Source organism: Aedes albopictus, chromosome 1, assembly GCF_035046485.1.
Source record: "Aedes albopictus strain Foshan chromosome 1, AalbF5, whole genome shotgun sequence".
NCBI lineage: Eukaryota > Metazoa > Arthropoda > Insecta > Diptera > Culicidae > Aedes > Aedes albopictus.
Genome location: NC_085136.1, coordinates 41,344,278 through 41,368,556, shown reverse-complemented (window position 1 = coordinate 41,368,556; position 24,279 = coordinate 41,344,278). Strand labels below are relative to the sequence as shown.

At 39.7% G+C, this 24,279-nt stretch overlaps 1 protein-coding gene across 1 annotated transcript; it reads right to left on the bottom strand.

The window, feature by feature from the left end:
• Window positions 1-12,691: 12,691 nt before the first annotated feature.
• Window positions 12,692-13,934, bottom strand: LOC109402651 (cathepsin B-like). The gene has a single exon (XM_062844200.1). It carries the CDS (start codon window positions 13,902-13,904, stop codon window positions 12,735-12,737), a length of 1,170 nt encoding a protein of 389 aa, XP_062700184.1. The 5' UTR covers window positions 13,905-13,934; the 3' UTR covers window positions 12,692-12,734.
• Between the last annotated feature and the right edge of the window lie 10,345 nt (window positions 13,935-24,279).

Sequence of the window (24,279 nt, the reverse complement as noted above, 5' to 3'; positions counted from 1 at the left end):
GAGGAACCATGAGGCTGGAGGAATTTCTGAGCAAATCTGTGGAAAAATATTAACATACATGGAGAAATCGCTGAAGGCATCTTTTGTGGAATTTTTTTAATGACTTTTTAAAGGAGGAATTTCTAGAAAATATTTTGAGAAATTTCTAAACGATTCCTTCGAGAAACTTTTGATAAAAAAAAAACTTAGATAAATATTTAATTGAATATTTGGAGAAATATTTTAAAAGATCCATAGAGACTCATACCTCTAAAAGCATGAATTTGAATAAAGTTATTGAAGAGATTCCTGTAGAATTGTTGATATTCCTAAAGGAATAGTTGCCAATTTATCAGAAAGAATCATAGGTGGAATCGTCGAAAGAAATATGGAGGAATCGTAAGAGAAATTTGTGAAGAATTTCGTGGAGGAATCTCTGGCGGAATTCTGAAGGGGGAAGTTTTTGTTGAATTACTTAGAGAACTCTTTTGACAAACAACTGCAAAATTCCTTGAGAATTTCTATGAAGAATACTTGGAATATTTTTGAACTCCTTGGGGGCATTCCTGAAGGAATCGTAGCAGGAAGTTTTCTGAGAAATTCTGGAGTAATTCCTGAAAAAATCACGGAGGATTATCTGAAGGAATTCTGTGACTAATTCGTAAAGCAAGCAGAAGATATTCTTAGAGGGTTCCTTGGAGGTCTTGTATTTTTGTAAAAACTGTTGGAGGAATTTCTGACAGAATCCTTGAAAGAATCATAAATGAAATCTTTAGATCATTTCCTGTAAGAAATTTCGGATTTCTTTCCTGAAATTTCCATAAATTTCTAAACGAATTGCTGATCTCTAGATTAACTTATTATAAAGCTGCCCCGATGAAACACAAGTAGGTTACACATGTCTACGTTACCCTTTACTGGCTTGTACCAATTTGCTGGTACGTTGAAACGTACTGGGAAAAACTTGAATTTAGAATACACAGAATGTTGAATTATTGGCAAATTGAGGTATGCGGAGTGTGAGAGTAAGTCTTTATAATTAGAAGGCACAACCGCGAGCATGTTCAGAGGTTGGCATCTAAGCCGAAAGAGAGATGAATTTATAAAAATAAGAGTGTTCATGGTGTGTAGGGGAATTCAGGTATTTTTGACAGACCGTTACGCGTATACATATCGTCCCCTTAATGCTAGAACTAGGTAACTCGAAAATAATAGTTACGAGAAAAATGACTTTGAAAATTTTACAATTTTTCATGCAATTGTTCCAAAAGTATGGAGCCTCTAAAATAATTATTTTTTTGCATTGATTGCTTATTAAGCTTCTATACTCTTTCTGCTACAACAAAAAGTTTTGAACTATTTTGGTTTAAACCTTTGATAAAAACAATAAATGGTTGAAAAATTGTCGAGTTACCTAGTTATAGCATTCAAAATGCAACAGAAGTAATGGAGGATATGTTCTGAGATACCCAGTTTTTACCACTATTGATATCATTCTTTTCAGTTTTCTTCTTGCAGTATGCAAATTTAAAAGGGTTCACATATTGAAATTAACTTGTAATTACTGATTTTGCTAGGATACATGCTATATCACCACATGAAACCTCAAAATGTTCATAAAATAATCGTCTACGAACAATCGCAGTTTTTAGCTAAATCAATACAAGTAAAATATTTTATGTTTTTAGGGCTAAAATGGAAAAAGGTAGTAGATTTTCAATCTACTAACAAAAGAAAGACAAGTAACATTTCCACGTCCAAGCGTCCGACAGCTTTTAACCTGTGCGATTGGAAATTGATATGATTTTCTCAGTTACCTAGTTATAGCACTTAGTTCTTGTATTCTACACTGAGATACCTAGTTTTGAAAATGATGAATATTTTTCTCGTTTATAATCGTATTTCATTGCTCTTTGTATATATTATAGAGCTCAAAAAGCTCGATATAATGGTATATTCAACTCAAAAACGTCAAATTTCGAGTTACCTAGTTCTAGCATTAAGGCTCAAATAACCATCATTTAGTCATCAGCAATCATCAAATATGCAAAAGCAGTTTTCTTGCTAGAAATCCAAAAACCGCGAATGAAAATTATTTCACTGTTATCCAGATGGTGAGTAGAGTACAGTGATAAATTTTCATCAAAATTGGTTGTGATTTCAGCGAAAAAACTGCTTTTGATTTTCTGGTAAAGGATGATGGTTTGTTTCCTCTTAAGGGGACTATATATTTTGGACATTTACGGCAAAATCAAATGGAAATGTCCAAATTACCTGAAACACCCTACTTGGAGTCAGCTTGGCTTTCTACACCGCAGAATTGTTACATGTTCTGTGGCTTAGTTGGTTAAAGCGTCGCGTCGGTCTAGCGAATACGGAGTTGTGGATTGGAAAGCCACCAGAACGCGATTTTTTTCACAATTTCATTTATCAATTTGCCAAATTATCAACATTCTGTGTCTTCTAATTTTCAAGTTTTTTTTCTGTACGTTTCGACGTACCAGTAAATTTGTACATGCCTGTGAAGGGCAACATAGACATGAATATTAACCCTCTCTCTTTTCATAGTTTGCACCATCTTAATAGCCTGTGGCCTTTCTTGTAGATTCGGCATGTGAGACCACTTGGTAGGCAATTTTCCATCCTCCCTTATTTTTACAATAAGGCCGTTACAAATATTTTTTTACTTTTTGTCCCACCAATTTTTTGGCTGGTTTTATTTGCCCCCCCCAAAATGCAAAATGCAGCCAAAAATTGGAGAAGGAGGGTGGGGGGCAGACAAAAAGTCAAAACTAAATTTGTATCAACCATTAGGTATATTAGCTACATTGATAAATGCAGCTGCTCGCTTCCGCATTCAAGTAGCTCGACCAGAATCTCATGCTTTTCAACTGCCTTATTATTTTTAGCTTATTTAGAGCCTCTTAATCACACTCAGTGCTGGTAGTGCAAAGAAAATTTCCTATCTGATCAATGCAAATAACGGGCATTGACGCAGTCTGCTGCTGCACACCTTTGGTATTTGTACAAAAACCTCCGCATAGCGTTCCGATCCACACTTGATTATGCTACAGTCATCAGACTCTCTTTGTGCTGCCTTTTTAGCTCCTCTACTCATGCCACGTTATACCGCTCTTCTTCTTGTTCGTCCATCGCATAAAAACAGTAATACCAAACATCAACTCATCCAAATGTCCAATGGACATTGCACTAAGGGCCAGAATCACAATCTAGCGGAACTAAATTAATTATTCCAAAATGAAGCATTTTCGACACATGGTGTCTTCGACAAAGTTGTTTGACATCAGCAGACGAATCTATTGCTAAGAACGTAGTAGTTCGCAACTCATCCGCATAGGTGGCGCCACCATCTAACTTCTTTGTTTTACGTCCTAGAGACTTGGCGTCTTCGGCAAAGTTGTTTATTTTGGCAAAATAAACAACTCTTTCTCAGACGTCAAAATTCCACAGCCTACTGTGTTCGAGTTATTTAAAAAATAAAAACCAACCAATGAAAAAACAGTTTTTTAAGCTAATTTTGACATTTTTATCAGAAACCATGTGAGTTTAATTTTTTCCTAATGCATATGTGTCAAACCAAACACATTGTACGGGACTTCGTGGGCTTCGTGGCCGTGCGGTTAGCGGCGTCAGTCGTCTAGGCGTTTCGTAAGCCTCGGAGTGCGGGTTCGATTCCCGCTCCAGTCGGGGAAAACTTTTCGTCAAACGGAAAATTCTCCATTGGGCCACTGGGTGTTAAGTGTGTTGTTCGTTGTCTCGTGTATGTAATGTTCAGTCTGTGAAGCCTCTGGCTGAAGACGGTGTAGTGTCTTTTTAATATGTTGAATATTATCATTAAAAATTAAAAATAAAAATACAAACTCGAAAAAACAGTGTAAATTTCATGCCTTAATATCTCGCAAAGCGCAAAAAATCGCAACTTCAAATTTTCAACAAATACGAAGCAATACTAGGTGAACATATTGCCAAAAAATTGGAGAGGTATTTTTTGGTGTTTTTGAGATAATAGCTTTTTAGTAACCGTATAAACATCACCAGGGTGCGATGACGTCACGTTTTCGATTCCCGCATCTTGTACCATTGTTTAGGGAACCCAAATGCATTGTCAATGGGGGAACCCAATTGATGTTGGCTTCAAACAATCCTATTGGGTGGGAATAGGGATGTCATACACGTGATAAACATAAGTAGTGCCAGCATGTAACTTTTTACTGTTACACATTAGATAGTTTATGTCTTCGAAAAAGTTGTTCATTTTGACTTAATAAACAACTCTTTCTTAGACGTCAAAAATCCACGGGCTACTGTTTTCGAATTATTGCATATAAACTAGATTATATTGATAAAAAATGACTATAAAACACATTTTGATGCAATAGTATGAACTATTTTAATTGTTTTTACTTTTACGATACATAGTAGGTCAAGCAAATGTCAGTTTACTATTGTCAGCATGGGTCAAGATATCTTATCATTTTTTGCATGTCATTTTCAAAATATTTTAAGCTTAACCTATTTTGTCAATCATTTTAAATTCTAGAGCGCGAAATATCTTGTAAAGCTCGTGGATCTGTTCCTGGATGGAAAGGACGTTGATAGAAGATTGTGAAACTCAAGCTCCACGAAACTGACATGTTCATGACCTACTATGTATCGTAAAAGTAAAAACCCAGATTAATCCACCTAGTGGTGATAGTGCCTTTCTCGTTGAATAAGTAATCAGTATTTTTCCGTCGACGTTAGCCAAAGTGTTCCTGAATCCTGAGGATACTCTAGAACAGAACAAATCCCTTTCTCTTTCTTTTGTCACAGTGCTCGTTGACTCGCCAATGGGGAGATGATAAATAATAAATGTATTTGATGAAAAAATTCCCAATCACTTAAGCAAAATCTAGTTAAGCGATTTGTTGAGAAATTTTATGGAGGACTCTTTTTCACCTTAAAATTTAAAAATTCTTTGATTCATTTCTTTGTGCCCTTCCTCAAAATGTTGAATTCCGACTAAAATTTTCCAAGAAGGGGAGGGAGGAGAAAATCGAAATTTGTGTCAGCCGTATTCAGAAAAGCAAGAGTTTCATCAAAGCCATAATCAAATTTGGAAACTTATTATACTCTCAGTTGACTGCTTGACCGCCTTCACTAGCACTGGATGCCGATCATTATCAAGACAATTCGATAATTTTTTTTCTGCACACTTTAGTCTATATTTTATTATCGTTGAATATAAGATTCTTATAAAACTTGTCAAACACGTGAATGAAACCCATTCCTTTTAACCAATCAGTTGCATCAAAATTGGGCGCAGCAATTTTAAACGCAAAAGGGGATTGGTGCGATAAAATTTAAATTTTCACTTTCGTAATTTCAGCGAAGCAATCAGGATTGCCGATAACCTTAGGTGTGGTCAGAGACTATTTTCTTGCTGACCGTTTATCTCCGGGACACCTGGAGTCGGTTCCGGATCACAACTGGTGTTACCCAAAGATGCGTAGCCTTAAATTTGAACCCAACCTTATTGAAAATATGAAAACCCCTTTAAATCATATCAGTGACATTATTGTGCAGTAGTTCAGTAAAGACATTTAGTAGCTAGCGAGAAGGTAGGTACCTTCAGTAAATGAGCAAATCGTGCCCCCTAATTTTATCAACGAATTTGTAAGTTAATTATTGTACTTATATTCGTACTTATAATTTAATAAATATGAGTTTGCAGCTATGTAGCTGATTATGACAAATACCTGTCTAATTTCTGCAGAAAGAGTCGGTGGTATCGTGCACCTCCCGCAACAACCGGTTCAGATATCTTATTATCTGGATTTATTGGCAATTATCGTTGACAAATAACGAAAGCAGCTTGTTTGGCGTGACGCTTTTCGACCTGCTATTCTTCGGTCTGCATCAGATGCCTTCAGCTGGATTCACCACTTCGACCCGGTCAGTATGATATGATCTGAAACTATTTTCCTGCTAAAAGCCCAGTTTCATGTTCGAAAGGAATCGCTCAAGAAAGTTCTTGACCGATTCCTGGCAGAAACTTTCTATAATGACTGCCATTGGAACTGTTATTTCTTCTTAACTGCGTACTGCAATCGAAGAAAAACGATTTCTTTAGTGATTCAGGCAAGGAATTTCCCATGCATTAAGATAGGGTGAGAAATTCCTTCCGAACTGCAAACAACTCTTTACCGTTCATCTGGTTATCGAAAAAGCCGCTATTTGATGTGTCATATGCATGAGTTTGGATTAGTTATTTAATTGATCACTTCCGGCGGGACACCTGGAACCGGTTCTGGAACACTAACGTTTCAGATGTTATCCGAAACTATTTTCCTGCTTACCGTTCATCTGGTTATCGAAAAAGCCACTATTTGATGTGTCACATGCATGAGTTTGGTTCACTTTCTTAATGTGCCACTTCCGACGGGACCCCTGGAACCGGTTCTGGAACACAATCGGTTCAGATATGGTCTGAAACTATTTTCCTGCTAAACATTCTCCTGATTATCTAAAAACTCGCTATTTGATGTGCCGCATGCCTGGGTTTGGTTCAGTTTTTTAATTGGCCACTTCCGGTGGGACACTTGGGCCCGATTCCGGAACACAACCGGTTCAGATATAGTCTGTAACTATTTTCCCACTTACTGTTCATCTGGTTATCGAAAAAGCAGCTCTTAGATGTGCCACATGCCTGGGTTTGGTTCACTTTTTTAATTGGCCACTTCCAGCGGGACACGCGGAACCGGTTCCGGAACACTACCGGTTCAGATATGGTCTGAAACTATTTTGCTGCCTACCGTTTATCTGTTTATCGAAAAAGCCGCTATTTGATGTGTCGCATGTATGTGTTTAGTTTACTTTTATATTTGGCCACTCCCGGAGGGGCACCAGGAACCGGTTCCGGAACATTACCGGTTCAGACATAGTCTGAAACTATTTTGCTGCTTACCGTTCATCAGGTTATCGAAAATGCCGCGGTTTGATGGGTCGCATGCATGGGTTTGTAACATTTTCATAACTGGCCCCTTCCTGGGGTACCGGTCCGGAACACCTAAATGGCCATAACTCCGGAACGGCTGGACCGATCCGAACCATTTTCAATAGGAAACAATGGGACCAGATTCCGCGTCGAATGAACCGTCGGTCATTAAAATCGATTGAGGTTTACTGCAAAAAAGTGATGTGAGTTTTTTGTACACATACACACATACACACACACACACACACATACACACACACAGACATCACCTCAATTCGTCGAGCTGAGTCGATTGGTATATAAGACTTGACCCTCCGGAGGCTCTATCAAATTTTCATTTTTGGAGTGAACATATAGCCTTTCGGTACACCTTGGTGTACGAGAAAGGCAAAACAATTAAAATAGTTCATACTAGGGTATTGATTCCCTTATTAAGCATATGGCTCCCATTTTCATCCCACGAAAAACAAAGGATTCAAGCGCTGTTTGTTTTGTTTCTTATTTTTGTATTTTTTGTTAGAAGTGAGCACCCATGAAAACAAAAAGAACGGAGTCAATCGGTGCCGCAATCGCTTGTTTTCGAATAGGATGAAAATGGGAGCATGAGATTACTAATGGCACACATACCCTATTTCATTAAAATGTGTTTCATAGTCATTTTTTGTCAATATAATCTAGTTTATATGCAATAATTCGAAAACAGTAGGCCATGGAATTTTGACGTCTAAGAAAGAGTTATTGATTTAGTCAAAATGAACAACTTTTTCGAAGACATAAACTATCTAATGTGTAACAGTAAAAACTTACATGCTGGCACTACTTATATTTATACTGTTACTAAAAAGCTATTATCTCAAAAACACCAAAAAATACCTCTCCAAATTTTTGGCAGTATGTTCACCTAGTATTGCTTCGTATTTGTTGAAAATTTGAAGTTGCGCTTTGCGAGATATTAAGGCATGAAATTCACACTGTTTTTTTCGAATTTGTATTTTTATTTTTTGCCTTTCTCGTACACTAAGTGTACTGGAAAGGCTATATGTTCACTCCAAAAATGACTTTTTGATAGAAGGCCCGGAGGGTCGAGTCACATATACCAATCAACTCAGCTCGACGAATTGAGGTGATGTCTGTGTGTGTGTATGTGTGTGTGTATGTGTGTGTGTATGTATGTGTGTATGTGTGTATGTGTACAAAAAAACTCACATCACTTTTTGGCAGTAAACATCAACCGATTTTTATGACCAACGGTTCATTCGACGCGGAATCTGGTCCCATTGTTTCCTATTGAAAATGGTTCGGATCGGTCCAGGCGTTCCGGAATTATGGCCATTTAGGTGTTCCGGACAAGTACCCTTGAAAGGGGCCATACATAAAAATGTAACAAACATATACATGCGACACATCAAACAGCGGCATTTTCGATTACCTGATAAACAGTTAGCAAGAAAACAGTCTCAGACCATATCTGAACCGGTAGTGTTCCGGACCCGGTTCCGGATGTCCCGCTGAAAGTGCCAAATATAAAAGTGATCCAAAACTATGCATGCGACACATCAAATCGCGGCTTTTTCGATAACTAGATGAACAGTTAGCAAGAAAATAGTCTGAGACCATATCTGAACCGGTAGTGTTCCGGAACCGTTTCCGGATGTTCCGCTGGAAGTGGTAAAATATAAAAGTGATTTAAACCCATGCATGCGACACATCAAAAAACGGCATTTTTGATAACTTGATGAACAGTTAGCAAGAAAACAGTCTCAGACCATATCTGAACCAGTAGTGTTCCGGAACCGATTCCTGGTGTCCCTCCGGAAGTGGCTAAATATAAAAGTGAACCAAATCTATGCATGCGACATATCGAAGCGTGGCTTTTTTTTTGATAATGAAAGGTTGGCATAAAAAAAGACTCAGATCATATCTGAACCGGTAGTGTTTCGGAACCGGTTCTAGGTGTCCCGCCGGAAATGGCCATATATAAAAGTGAACAAAACTTATGCATGCGACACATCAAATCACGTCTTTTCTGACAACTTGATGATTGCTTATCAAGGAAGTAGGCTAAGACCACATTAGAGACTGCCAGTAGTGCCGAAACTAGTTCCGGGTTTCCCTCCAAAAATGGCTAAATATAAAATTGAACCAAACCCATGCATGAAACACAGCAAAGCGCGGCTTTTTTGATAACCTAATAAACGTTAGCAAGCAAATAGGCTCAGACAATTTAAGAGACTACCGGTAGTGTTCCGCAACCGGTTCCGGGCCGGAAGTGAAACCAAACCCATGCATTGAGGTATCGTGGCTGTTTAGGTAACATGATGAACAGTTGCAAGAAAATAGACGCAAGCCATATCAGTGTGTCGCGGAACCGATTCCGGGTGTCCCGCCAGAAACGGTCAAATGTAAAAGAGAACCAATACATGCGACATTTCAATGACTCATTCAGTAACAAGATAAACGGTTAACCAACAAATAATCTCAGACCATATTTGGGAGAACCGGTAGTGTTCAAGAACTGGTGACAAGACGAGTAACCCATCGGAAGTGGTAAAATATAGAAGGGCACTAAACCGTAGCGGCGTTTTTGATAATCTGATAAACGGGCAACAAGAAAATAGTCTCAGGGCACATCTAGAACTTGTAATAATATTTGGAATCATGCATGCGATACATAAAATCGTGGCTTTTTCAAAAATTTGCTGAACGGTTAGTAAGAAAATCACATTAGTTTTCAGCTTTTTAGGTAAGGCGCTGTCCATAAACTACGTAGACTTTTTTAAGGCCATCTCAGACCCCCCCCCTCCCCCCTCGTAGACTTTTGTCCATACAAAATTTTCAAAATTTGTATGGAGCGTAGACTTTGGGCAGAACCCCCCCTCCCCCCTTAAGAGTCTACGTAGTTTATGGACAGCCCCTAACCCGATGAACAGTGTTGACAAGAACATAGTCTCAGACCATATTTGAGACAACCGGAATCGATTCCAGGTGTCCCACCGGAAGTGGTCAAACGTAAAATTTTACAAAACCCATGCAAGCTGCACATCAAGTAGCGGAATTATAAAAGTGAACGAAATAAATGTCGAGGCGATAAATCAAATCGTGGCTTTTTTGATAGCCTGTAAACGTAGGGTAAAATTATAAGTGAAGAAATGGACAAAGTCTTCATATATGCAAAAGAACAAAATCGTGATCAAAGCGATCCCTTCAAATCACACCATTTCAGATTCCAGCGGTGTAAATGGCGTGCGGCTGGTTGAGCCCTCGCTCTTCTCATTGCGATTGAAATGTGAATGGAAAATTTACATTTTCTGCATTTTTTTTCGTAAGAAGGTCAAATTTTACATGTATCGTGTTACCAATGGTAATAAAAAATAGCCTAAAGTGTGCTGGAATAAACATTGGCGAAGATCACGAAGTGAACATTGATTGTGAATAAAGTTAACCTTACCTCACGCTCACCCCGCTGCCGTAGTGCATGGAATGGAGTAATAATGACCAATACACGACTAGGGTTAAGGTAGTCAAGCAGTGAGAGGTCTGGATTCAGGAACATTTTGGCTAACGTTGACGGAAAGTCCATGGGTACATATTCAACGAGAAAGGTACTATCACCACTAGGTGGATTAATCTGGGTTTATTTATTTTCAATGATAATATTCAACATATTCCCGTTCAATGTGTTTGGTTTGACACATATGCATTAGGAAAAAATTAAACACACATGGTTTCTGGTAAAAATGTCAAAATTAGCTTAAAAAACTGTTTTTTCATCGATTGGTTTTTATTTTTTAAATAACTCGAACACAGTAGGCTGTGGAATTTTGACGTCTGAGAAAGAGTTGTTTATTTTGCCAAAATAAACAACTTTGCCGAAGACGTCAAGTCTCTAGGACGTAAAACAAAGAAGTTAGATGGTGGCGCCACCTATGCGGACGAGTTGCGAACTACTACGTTCTTAGCAATAGATTCGTCTGCTGATGTCAAACAACTTTGTCGAAGACACCATGTGTCGGAAATGCTTCGTTTTGGAGTAATTAATTTAGTTCCGCTAGATTGCGATTCTGGCCCTTAGTGCATTGTCCATATACCATACGATTCATCATCTTATATTATAGTTATGTGAATAACTGAAAAAATCTCTAAGATACATGTCCCATGTCAAGCATCATAGATGGGAAACTAATTTTGAGCTCTACCTCCACTCATCCGATCATCCTCGTTAATCCACGTATCGCACATATGAATATTTACTCGGAAAGTTAATTAAATACACTCCTCGTCGAGAAACCTATTTTTCCTTCAATTTAGCCACTCGCAATCACACATTCGTTCATCTAGTTTCACTAGTAATCCCCTCGTCTCACACATTCAAAACCAAGACACGATTGGACAGCCATATATAGTTCCTTTGTATCAACCGGTGTGTGCTAGTGTCCGGTGATTATCAATGAATGCGTCCGTCTCTTGGGACATCCAGCTCAGTCATTAGTAAGAACCCTTTCTGTCGTCTTCTGCCGCAGCCAATCAGCTTTTAATGGCACACAGCCAATCGTTAATGAAACGGCCCTGGTCAAGCAAGGGTGATCCGCAATGTCCGCAGTCCTCTCTCACAGTCGTCACCATCTTCTACTAAAGTAAATACAAAATCGTAGATATGAACGGACACCATCAGCATTACTGTGCAGTGTGCCTAATCTCCTCCACTGTATTATCCCCAGGATTGGCTCTGCAATGGGAATAGAGTGTGTCCGAACCAAGTTCGAGTCCGAAATGTTTACCTCTGGGATTATATTTGCATCGGTTACGGACGACGACGGTGTCATCAGAGATGCCAGATATACAGATTTTTCTGTATTATACAGATTTTTGACCTTCTATACAGACAAGATACAGAGTACAGAAAAATACAGATTTTTGAAATGTGATACAGATTTCTACAGAAAGCATAACATTCGAACTTATTTTCAATAAATTTAACGAAAACTGTATAAATTGCTGCTTAAATTTTAAAGAATGTATGAAAATTTGATCATTTTCACACATGTTTTGGAAAAATAAATAGCAGTAGAAATTAAAAGCCATCAAAAAGTAGTACATTTTTTTTTGGTTTTTATTAAAATTCTGGACACTCGGTGTCTACTTTACCCTCAAATACGGCAATACAGAAAAATCTGTATTGATACAGATTTTTGATAAAAATAATCTGGCATCTCTGGGTGTCATTCTCCAAACTGAGTGTGTGGTGGAGGCGGAGGGTGTTTGTGCAAAAATCGGTTTCAGGATTTTGCTAAAATTACCGGAACGTCCGGTCAAAGCTAGGTTGTTGGTTCGAGTGGACCGGAGAAGTGGGAACTAGTTTATGCAAAGGACCTCCGCTCCATTCAGATTAGGAAGCGAACAATGACTGTGTCGGTAAATATTGACTGGTGCATACGTGCAAGTGAGCCTTAATTATCTTTTAACACTCCTGTCCCCGGAGATGGTGTTTGTAGACAATGCTCATTGAAAGATAAAGCAAGTCATTTCAACAGAACTCAACATTGATACTGGGGAAAAAAGTTGTAATATGAAAAGACAAGCTGGAAAAATGAACGAGCAATAACAAAAACGATCGTCGAATCGAAATAATAAAAACAGAAAAATATGATAACATACACTGGTATTATGTGGTCGAATTTCGGAGATTTCGGATCACCACCTTGAACAACTCTGATTTCTGTAGTTCATTTAATTTCCATAACCCTCACATCATTCTCACTCAGTTATAACCGTACCCGGCGAAGTACTCACCAGCCTCACCCTGTCGGTGGAAGTTGGGCAGACCGGCGTGAATGTTCTCCTCGATACCGCAATGGTTCTCACCACGGACCATCTTGAAGAATCCGTTGTCTCCCCATTCGCGACCCCACGAGTTGGCCACCAGCCAGTACTTGAGCCCGTTCTCCACACCCCATCCGATCAGCTTGACGGCGTGGCCTCCAGACAGAGGGCCCCACACGTGCCGATAGACTCCGCTCTTGTACGCGTGCAGATCCAGATAGGTGTGGAAAGCAGCCTGAACCGGACCGTTGATGTAGATCTCCTCCATGATCTTGCGCTCATCATTTGGCAGCGAGTAGGCCACACGTCCGTAGCGACGATCCTGCCAAACATCGGTCACGTTGTAACCCGATCGGCACTTCTTCGAACACTTGGGAGTATCTTCGTCCTCTCCTGGAACGCGGCACTCACCAATCGGATATGGGTGACATCCCTGGCGGGAGTTCAGCGGACCTCCCGAAGAAAGACCCTTCTCGACCCAGAATTGCCAGGCGGGTCCAAGAGTACCGCCACGGCAGCCCTGTCCGCACGAGTGACAGCAAGACAGCAGATCAAAGGATCCGAAAGTGAACTGCTCCTTACCCTTGGAACGCACGCACCAACGATCGGTCATGGTCGAAGCCGCAGACACAGCCCAGCAAGAACCGCAACATCCTTGATCGCGGACTTCCTTCAGACTGGGGCACTCTGGCCACTTCTCACGAGCGTCAAAAGTGTCCGGCAGAACCAGATCCTCGACGTCGGCCAAGATTCCCAGCGGCAGCTTGGTGCGCTCCAGATCGGCCATGTTGACACCGGTGCGGTATCCTGCCGGGGGTTTCGGGTTGCTTCCGGGCTTCCATGATCTCGTCAAATTCTTGAACTTAGCCGCCAGCACAGCGGTGGTTTGATACTTGGCCCCGAAGAAGGACTGGTCTCGACCGCTCGGGTACTGTCCTCTGGGGTACTGGGCACCGGAGTTTTCACCAGAGTATTGACTAGGATATTGGTAGTATTGATTGTCCTGGTAGCCTTGGTAGTTCTTCGAAGAGGACTTTGCGGCAGGAGCGCCATAGCCTTGGGCCAGAGCGGCCTGGCAGCAGGCCAATACCAGCACGAAACGGAACATCTCTTCCGGGGGAGATTTGCGCTGTGCACCCTCAAGCGAGGGAGAAATACAACTTGTGGGATGCTGGCGAGCTGATGCTTATTTATAAGAAAGGGAAACTTGTAGGTAGTGCTTTGAACTCGGATGTGTCTTATCAGTGAGGTTGTGAGAACTGGAGTCGGAACAGCTGATCGATTTGCGCTGATTTGCTATCGCTTTGTCTGTGATTGACCAACTAGGGAATCTACCATTATTAAAATGCTAATTTGACGATTTAGCATTTGCATCATTGTGAATGAAATACATATTTCACTCTGTAACATTTTGCTGATAGCATCTTTCAATTGCTTTCTTCATTATTTAAATTTGTTGTCATAGGTTGAAAATGTAGATTAGATAACGATTGGCTATGAACGAATATGATGTAGAAATATATATATACATATATATATATATATATATATATATATATATATATATATAAAATGCATAGAGCCTTTGAAACACTCCTGCATTTGCAAGCCAAGAAAGCCCTACAAATAACAACTGGGGATATGCTCAATTCAAGATTTTGAGAAGCAAAAAGTCTTAAAACTGCATAATCCTCTTGCTGTTGTATAGTTTTTTTTAATTGAAAGCTTGATACGATGATATACGATGGTATAAACGTTCTTATAAAAGTTTTGTTTTTAGAATTGAACTGAACAGTTCCATTAAGGCGAAACTGGAAGCATTTCCTCACTCTTTGGTTTTCGATTTTTTATTAAATAACGAAGCAATATTTTCAAAATTGGTTTTCGTACACATGTAAAGGATGGATCAAGGTATCTTCAGATTTTATTTCGTAAAGGAAAATGTTTTTAGTTTTTTCTAAAACCATTTTTGAACGAAATTTCACAAAAAAATGGTTTTAGAAAAAATGGAAAACTTTTTCAACACAAAAAAAAAATTCAGAAGATACATTGATCCATACTCAACATGTGTACGAAAACCGTTTTTGAAAATATTGCTTCGTTATTTAAAAAAAATCAAAAACTGAAAAAAAATGAGGAAATGCTTCCAATTTCGCCTTAATTTGGAAATTTCAGGAATTTATTCCAGTATATTCTATGGAAATATATTCAACTATTTCACTGCACTCTTTTTCAAATCGCTTGGCTATTCTTTTGGAAAGTTCTCGAACAATTCCTGTGCATATTCTGGAATTTCTGGAATAAAAAAAAAAAAGATTTCCGAAAGAATAGCCGAAAGAATTTGAAAACAGAAATGCTGAATCAATTTTGAAAGGAACTCTCGAAAGCATTCTCAAATAAAACCCCGAAGAACTGCATAATACATTCCCAAAAGAATTTTGCGGATGAATTTCCTTGGAAATTACGTAAGAAGCTTCTAAATAAGTTGTCAAAGAAAAAACTTAGGAAATTGTAAAAGGATTACAAATGCAATTGGCCAAATCTTACAAAAAAAAATAACGAAAACCATTCCAAAGAAGCTGTTGAAGAAATTACGGTAGAACTTTCCGCAAGTATTCGATAAGAATAAGAATTTCCAAAGAAATTCTCAAAAACCGAACGATTTCCCAATGGCCATGGCGGAGAAATTCTCAATCGAATTTTTGGGAAATCATCAACGAAAAATCTCAAATAATTTCAAAAGGAATTACCAAATGAAATGTTAAAAGAATTCCCAAACTAATTTCGAATGAATTCTGAAAGAATTTTTAAAGATTCTTTTCATAGGAATTGCCGAAAGAATTTCCAATAATAAATTTACTAAAATTCAAGCATTTTGCGTTGCAGTCAACGAATTTTCACTCTTTTTGCATAAATAGAGAGCACAACATATTATATTTCGATCATTTGAACATATTTTTTGCATCAAATTAGTGGGACTCGAGATATTGGTGATTACATAGGCCACTTAAATTTGAGCAAAATTTCCAAAAAATAATGAAGATTTGTATTTTTCAGTGATAAAAAATCAATTAAAAAAATATTATATTTGAAACATCAGATACAGTAAAAATATCAGCTGAATCGGAGCATTGGTTAAACGAAAATTTGCATTTTGTGTAAGTCATGTTATTATTAATGAAATCTCGAAGAAATTATCAAATTAAAAATCCCATAGAAATTACTGCAGCTATTTACAAACGAAATGCAGAACGAGTTTTCAAAAGAATTTCGAATGGCATAGATAAAGAAGTTCTCAAAAGATTTCCCGAAAAAACTGCAGCAGTAATACAAAGACATTCTCACAGAAATTTGCGAGGAAATTCTCAGAGTCTTTGACAAATGAATTTTCAAAGGCTATACTAAAAGAATTTCCAAAGGAATTTCGGGAAGGATTGCTTGAGAAATTCGAAAAAATACAAAAAAAGGTTGAAATATTGATAAAACATTCTGAACGATTTACCGATGAAGTTTCTAAAGTAATTGCGAAGCAGCTTCCAAAATAATTTCTGGAGAAGTTGCCAGAGTAATTACCCATGATATTTTCAAAGGATGTGGGTACCGAAAAAATTCTCAGAGAAATTTCTGAAGAAATTTGCCATTTCTTAAAGAATTACTGATCGATATCCAAAAAGAATCTTGATTGCTTACAAATTATAAATTTATTTTCAAATATAATCGATTGTTTAATGAATAAATTACATATTTTCTATACTCCAATATAAAGAGCTTATTCTTCTGATGATGACACGATTATATTGATTTCACTAGTTTACAAAATAAAACGAAAGTCGTGAACTTCTGTCAACGACCAATATTTTTGAACCACATTTTAGTGCTGATTTCGAATCCGACCTTCAAAAATTTTTAAGTAGAACAGTTTTTGAGTTTTAGCTCAATATCGAGTTTTACAACTTTTCAAAATATGTAATTTACTATAATTCAAATATATTGCGTTTTGTTCAACCAATTTTAAATCTTTTTCCATAAATTAAAAGCTGATTACAATACCATTCGATCATCTGAATACAGGTTTTGCGTCAGATTGATGAAATTCAAGATATTGGCGAGTTTTAGGGACATTCTCCTTGAATTTTAGCAAAATTCCCAAAAATTTTGGAAGACATGTATTTTTTCAATAAGAAAAACCCGATTTAAAAATTCTTTCTCAACGTTTATTTGACATATCATATGTAGGCGAGTTACAGTAAAAATTTCAGCTCAATCGGAACACTGATTACGGAGGATGATATATTTGAAGTGAGCGACTTTGCTTAAAAATAGAACAGAAATCGATTTCAAATCATCACCCTTGTATGGAAAGTCGAAAAAAAAATCCGCTCTACTGTATTTTTTTTCTTTCGCGTTTTCGAACTCAGGGCATGATTCTACACCAAAAATGATCATCAGCTTACCGAGTTCCAAAAAGGCTGTAAACTAGTGTTTTCAATATCTTTGATTTTATAGTAAAATAAAAAAAATACTTTCCGTGAATAAGATGACAGTTAAATATTTAAACACATAGTTTTTATATACATAGTTTTTTTTTTTCAATTCACGCAGCTGAAAGATTATCGAAAACGATAATTAACAAAATTCTGCCAAAAATGCAGATGAAACTGACCTGGAATTCTTTTGGAAAATTCTTCACCAGCTTCTTCATCAATTCTTCTGGGGTTCTTCGAAAAAAAAAAGAAGTTACTTTGGATATTCTCCAAATATTCATCCAGAAATTCTCTCAAAGATTTCTTTTACAATTTTTCTTAAATCCTTCCAAAGATTCATTTGCAAGTTTTCTTTAGGGTTTGCTTTACAAATTCCATTTGGTGTGCCTCCATAAATTTCTTAAAGGATTCTTTTAGAAAATCTTGCATGGCCCAGGAGTTTCTCCACTGCTGTTTTTATTTTCAGAAAGTTTTCTCAGTATTTCTTCGGAAACTCTTCTAGAGGTTTTTCCAGAAATTTATGTCAGGATTTATTTGAAGAACATTCTACAGGATTCTTAAAAAAAAACTCAATTTTTTAGAAAATCTGCTATGAATGTTCTTCAAAAAATCTTGCAGAAAGTCTTATAGGGAATCATTTGTAAATTATCTTCAGTGAAATTTTCTTCAGAAAATGTCTTTTATAAAATCTTTTATAATTTGCCTAAGAAATTGCTCCAAGAAATTTCTCGGAATTTCTACAGAGCTTCGTTTATAAGTTGATCTAGAAATTTCTAAAAAAAATCCCATTTGAACCACCAGTGAATTCCTTCAGAAATTCCTCTATAAAAAGTATGATGTATTTTAAGAACCGTTAAAAAGGTTTATCCAAGTGTTTCTCCGGATACTTCTTCTTTCAGAATATCTCTCCTGGAATCCACTAGGAAGTTTATTGAGGATTTGTTTTGGATTTTTTTCTGGATTTTTTTAAAGAAATTGTTCCACTTAAAGTTCTACAAGAAGTTTCTTGAAAAATTTAAAATGGTAATCAACCATAATAATGAAATTTCATCCTCTATTTTCATCATCCGTTCATCCATATGTCCACATGGGGCACAAGGTTGTTTTTACTAAGTCTGAAGTTTTTATTAACAACCTGAAGCAGTCTACAAAGCTCTGAGGAACCTTCTGACCAAGGCGGCAACTTATTTGCTATTGGATTTTTTAATGTGTTTTCCAATATTTCTAAAAACAATTAATTCGACTTTTTTTGTTTTTGAAAATCTTACACTGATGCTGGGTACACTGTCTTCATCATCATCATATAGTCCACTAAAATATACAGTCCACATGAAAAACGCGCTATTGAAAAAAAAGAACAACAATTAATCCTAGCGGCGATGGCCCATTTTTCGTGCCTTCGAAAACACGTTTCAACAAAACTCAAGTGGCATGCTGATGAATATCGTACTTTCATGCGCTTAACAATAATCCATTTCATGTCACCAGAAACCATATCGTTTATCTGGTTTTTGAAAATTGAGCCATAAACTCTTAACCTTCAAGGACGCATGCCTGTTTGACACTAAAACACGTTGTATTTGACAAGCGAGGTTTTTTTTTGGTAGTGGTGTACTTTTACTACGGCGCACGTCCTAAAGAGTTGAAGAAACGCCGCAATCTTGAACTTTGAGCCGCCATTGAGGTCGTCATTTTTGGACTTTCAACTTCTTCCCCATACCAGATGTACTACTCAATGTTTTGGAGGCTTAAACTCCATTAACCCTCTAATACCCAATCCCGCCTTTAGACGGGGTATAGTTTGAGCATTTTTGTAATTTTTGTTTCGTGGAAAATCAATTTTTTTTATATTTTTGGCTAATACTTAGGACTGTTCTGTATATCTCAAAATGGTTTTTGGTGTATTTTAATACGTATTTACATTTTTAAAAAATCATTGAAAAAATGATGTTTTAGTCACCTTTTAGAAGTCATTGTTTATTTTGTATTGAATCGCTACAATTAACATATTTTAAATTTTTCCCAAATCATTCTATCCTTGTTTAATAGTTTAAGGGAATCGAATACACTCTAAAGTTATTTTCCTTAAAATTACACGGAAAATAAAATTTCCTGTGAAAAAAATTTAAAATAATAATATTTCAACAATAATCATAAAATCTCAAAATCTTTTCACCTCAAAAAATCCGTTCCCCAAATTGGCTTCCAGGAAAAATATAAAAGTGTGGGGATGTTCAAAAATAAAAATTAGAAAAATCAAAAACTGAAATTCACGAAATCAAGAATTGAAAAGAATCATCTTCCAAAACATGTTTAAATCGATTTTAGATGACGAAAAATTATATTTAGATCAAAATCAAAAATTTGGGTATTAGAGGGTTAAACAGCCGTTATCTTAGATATGGACCACCATTTTGATTATTCTGGTTACTATTTTTGGACTCCTCATCATACCAAATATACCCATACTGAATAATTTATTAGCCTAAAACACCATTGAACAGCTGCCATCTTGAATTTTGGGACGCCATCTTACATTTTAGATCGCCATCTTGGATATTTTGGCCTTGGATGCATACTGAAATTGCATGTTGTTAGAGACTAAAATTCCATAAACCCTACTGAGATGTTAGGTTAGGCGCACCACGATGCCGTTATATATGTTCAGTAGGCCTGTCCACTTTTCCATAAATGTTCTCTGATTCTCAAGTCCACCCGCATATTTGTATTGTCATCCTAAAAGAAGTAACTGGTCAAAATGTCAGCCAAATCCATTGAAATTAAGAGGTGCATCAAATCAATTTTGTGTTTTCCCACTATTTTCGAACTTCAAAAAATCAAAACTACACTCAAACTTGTCAAAAATTAATTCTATTGGCAGAAATTGAAAGATATACTTGTTTGCAACAAGTTCTCCAAACAACGTATCCCAATAAAATTAAAGGAAATATAAAACAGTTGTTTTATAAGCAACCCGAGGACCGAAAATACGCCAGCAATCGTTATAAAAAAACATATTGCATGGTTTTATTGCCTAAAACGTTGAACAGCCGCCATCTTAAATTTGGGGCTGCCATCTTGGATTGTAGACTGCCATCTTGTATCCTGGTCGCAATTTTCGGAGTTCAGGTTCAGACTTTTTCCCCAAATTACCAAATATAACCATGTTGCATGGTTTCAGAGCTTAAAACACCATTATACAGCCGCCATTTTGAATTTGGAGCACTATTGGATTTTAGGCAACCATCTTGAATATTCCGGTCGTTATTTTTTTAATTCCAGACATCGTCTCCATTTCAAATAACCCCATATTGCATGGTCTTAGAGCCTAAAATCGATTAAACAGCAGCCATCTTGAATATTGAGCTGCTTTTTTTTTAATATTAGGCCGCCAATTTTGGGCCGACATCGAGGAATTCATTTTTTTTTTTCCTCCCCTGTTGGGGAAATTAAGCCACTGCGTCCAATAGGCTGAACTTTTGTGGCATAAACCTCATAACCTCCAGTGTTGATTTTTGCCCAAAAATACCTATAAGATGCTGGCAGAAGAGGTCCTTGGTGAGGGTGTGCAGGTGAGGGCTCTGACACATGAGGCGACTCTGAAGGTCAAAGACATTGATGAGATCACCGAAGTGGAAGAGCTCGTCACGGCACTGCGGCAACAGTGCGATGTGCAGGTGGCCGCCGCAGCCGTTAAGCTACGGAGAGGGCCAGCAGGGCAACAGATAGCTTTGGTTCAGCTACCTGTGGCGGACGTCAAAAAGTCCGTTAAAGTAGGGAGCATAAAGGTGGGTTGGTGTGTATGTCACCTGACATTCCACGAGCCACCAGAGGTTTGCTTCAGGTGTCTGGAACCAGGCGCTGCACAGGCGCAAACTGTGCAGGCGATGCGGCGCTGAAGGTCATAAGGCCCAAAGCTGCACAAGTCCGCCCATCTGCATGATCTGTACCGGGAAATCCTCGAACAACAGACATCCGATGGGTGGTCCAAGGTGCCCGGCTTTCAAGAGAGCCGCAGTGAACAACAAATCACAGTGCAGGTAACGCAGCTGAACCTGAACCACTGTGATGCGGCTCAGCAACTGCTTTGTCTGGCGGTTTCTGAGTGGGAGACGGATATCGCCATCATATCGGACCCATACCGAGTACTCGCCGGCAACGGCAACTGGGTCGCGGATGGGACCAGAAAAATGGCGGCTATATGGACGACGGGTAAATACCCCATCCAGGAGTTGGTGCCTGCTACCTATGAGGGCTTCGTGGTCGCCAAAGTAAACGGGGTCTTCTTCTGTAGCTGTTATGCGCCTCCGCGGTGGCCGATCGAGCGGTTCACGCAAATGCTGGACCGCTTAACGACCGTGCTAACAGGGCGAAGGCCGGTGGTAATAGCGGGTGATTTCAATGCCTGGACCGTGGAATGGGGAAGCCGTTTCACGAACCAGCGGGGTCAGATCCTGCTAGAAACACTGGCCATCTTAGATGTCGACTTGGCTAATGTCGGTACCAAGTGTACCTTTAGTCGAAACGGAGCGGAGTCAATTATTGACGTGACCTTTTGTAGTCCTGGCCTAACAAGTAGTTCGAACTGGAGAGTATATGATGGCTACACTCACAGCGACCACCTGGCGGTTCGCTATAGTATCGACCACAACAACAGCAGACAGCGGATAGAAGAAGAGGCGGCTAGGCCAAGGCCAAGCCCTCGCAGGTGGAAGACATCATACTTCGACGAAGGGGTAGTTAGGGAGGCGCTCCGCCGTGAGCGAAACTTAATCGGTTTAGACGGCGACGAGCTGGTAGCGGTGCTCTCACGTGCGTGTGATGCCTAGGCGAGTCCACCCTAGAAATGGGAGGCCACCAGCTTACTGGTGGACCGACGCGATTGCGGACCTGCGCCGCGCCTGCCTACGGGCTAGGCGGCGTATGCAGCGAGCACGATCAGAGGAAGAGCGAAACGAACGGCGGGTGGTGTTCGCCGCTTCAAAAGCCGCGCTTAAGACCGAGATAAGAGCAAGCAAAAAGGCCTGCTTTGAGGGTCTCTGTCAGAGTGCCAATACGAACCCGTGGGGTGACGCCTACAGGGTCGTTATGGCCAAGACGAGAGGTGTGATGGCTCCTACAGAGCAATCTCCAGAGATGTTGGAGGGGATCATTGGAGGACTTTTTCCCCGTCATGATCCTAGTCCTTGGCCTCCTTTCGTAGGACAGCCGGGGACTGGGGCTGGCGATAAGAAGAGGGTCACCGATGTGGAACTTGCGGGGATAGCTAAGTTCCTTAGCGTAGGAAAGGCCCCTGGTCCGGACGGAGTTCCGAACCTGGCCTTAAAAGTAGCTATTGCAGAGGCTCCCGAGATGTTCAGGTCTGCTATGCAGAAATGCCTGGACGAGGGAGTTTTCCCAGAAGCTTGGAAGAGGCAGAACCTGGTACTGTTGCCAAAGGCGGGGAAACCACCCGGAGACCCGTCGGCATATAGACCAATATGCTTGATTGACACGGCGGGGAAGGTGCTCGAAAAGATCATCCTCAATAGAATGTTGCGGTTCACCGAAGGCGAAAATGGTATTTCGAGTAACCAGTATGGCTTCCGGAAGGGGAAGTCCACCGTAGACGCTATATTGTCGGTTACAAAAAGCACTCGAGCCTAAGAGGAGGGGAATTCGCTTTTGCGCAGTAGTGACTCTGGATGTTAGGAATGCGTTTAATAGCGCCAGCTGGTCTGCTATTGCCGATGCGCTCTTGCGTCTGGGGATACCGGAGTACCTGTACAAGATTCTCGGAAGTTACTTTCAGAATCGTGTACTAGTCTACGACACGGAGGTGGGTCGGAAGTGCTTTCACATAACCTCAGGAGTCCTGCAAGGTTCCATCCTGGGTCCGGTGTTATGGAATGTCATGTACGACGAGGTGTTGAGGTTAGAGTACCCAGTGGGAGTGGTGATTGTCGGATTTGCCGACGATATTACGCTCGAAGTCTACGGTGAAACGATCGAGGAGGTGAAGTTGACTACCAACCACTCGATCAAGGTTGTGGAGGCGTGGATGCGTTCCAGGAAACTGGAGCTGGCTCACCACAAGACTGAGGTGACGGTTGTAAACAACCGGAAGTCGGAGCAGCAGACGGAGATCAGTGTAGGAGAGTGCACTATCCTGTCAAAGCACTCCGTCAAACACTTGGGCGTGATGATCGACGATAAGCTTACCTTCGGTAGCCACGTCGATTATGCCTGTAAAAGAGCCTCCACAGCTATTGCGGCACTGTCCCGGATGATGTCCAATAGCCCTGCGGTGTACGCCAGTAAGCGCAAGCTTCTGGCTAGTGTTGCTACGTCCATACTTAGGTATGGCGGCCCGGCGTGGGGCACCGCGCTAAGTACTAAATCCTACCGACGGAAGCTGGAAAGTACTTACAGGCTTATGTGCCTGAGGGTTGCGAGCGCGTACCGTACCGTGTCACACGACGCTCTCTGCGTCATTACTGGTATGGTGCCTATCAGCATTCTTATCAGTGAGGACATGGAGTGCTTCGAAATGCGCGGCACAAGAGGCATACGCAGGACTGTCAGGATGGCCTCTATGGTCAAATGGCAGCGCGCGTGGGACAGTTCCACCAAAGAAAGGTGGGCCCATAGGTTGATACCGAGGGTAGATAGTTGGATTAATAGGCGCCATGGGGTAGTTACATTCCACCTGACACAGGTCCTTACAGGTCATGGTTGCTTCCGACAGTATCTACACCGTTTCGGGCATGCGGATTCTCCCGAATGCCCAGTGTGCAATGGTTTAGAGGAAACGGCGGAACACGTTTTGTTCGTGTGCCCGCGTTTTCGCACAATGCGTGACCGCATGCTTGCCACATGCGGGGAGGACACAAACCCGGACAACTTGGTCCAGAGGATGTGTAGGGATGAGTTTCCTGGAACGCCGTTTCAACGGCTATCACCCATATCGTCTGGGAGCTACAGAGGCGGTGGCGCGGAGACTCGGAGAGTGGCTAGTCC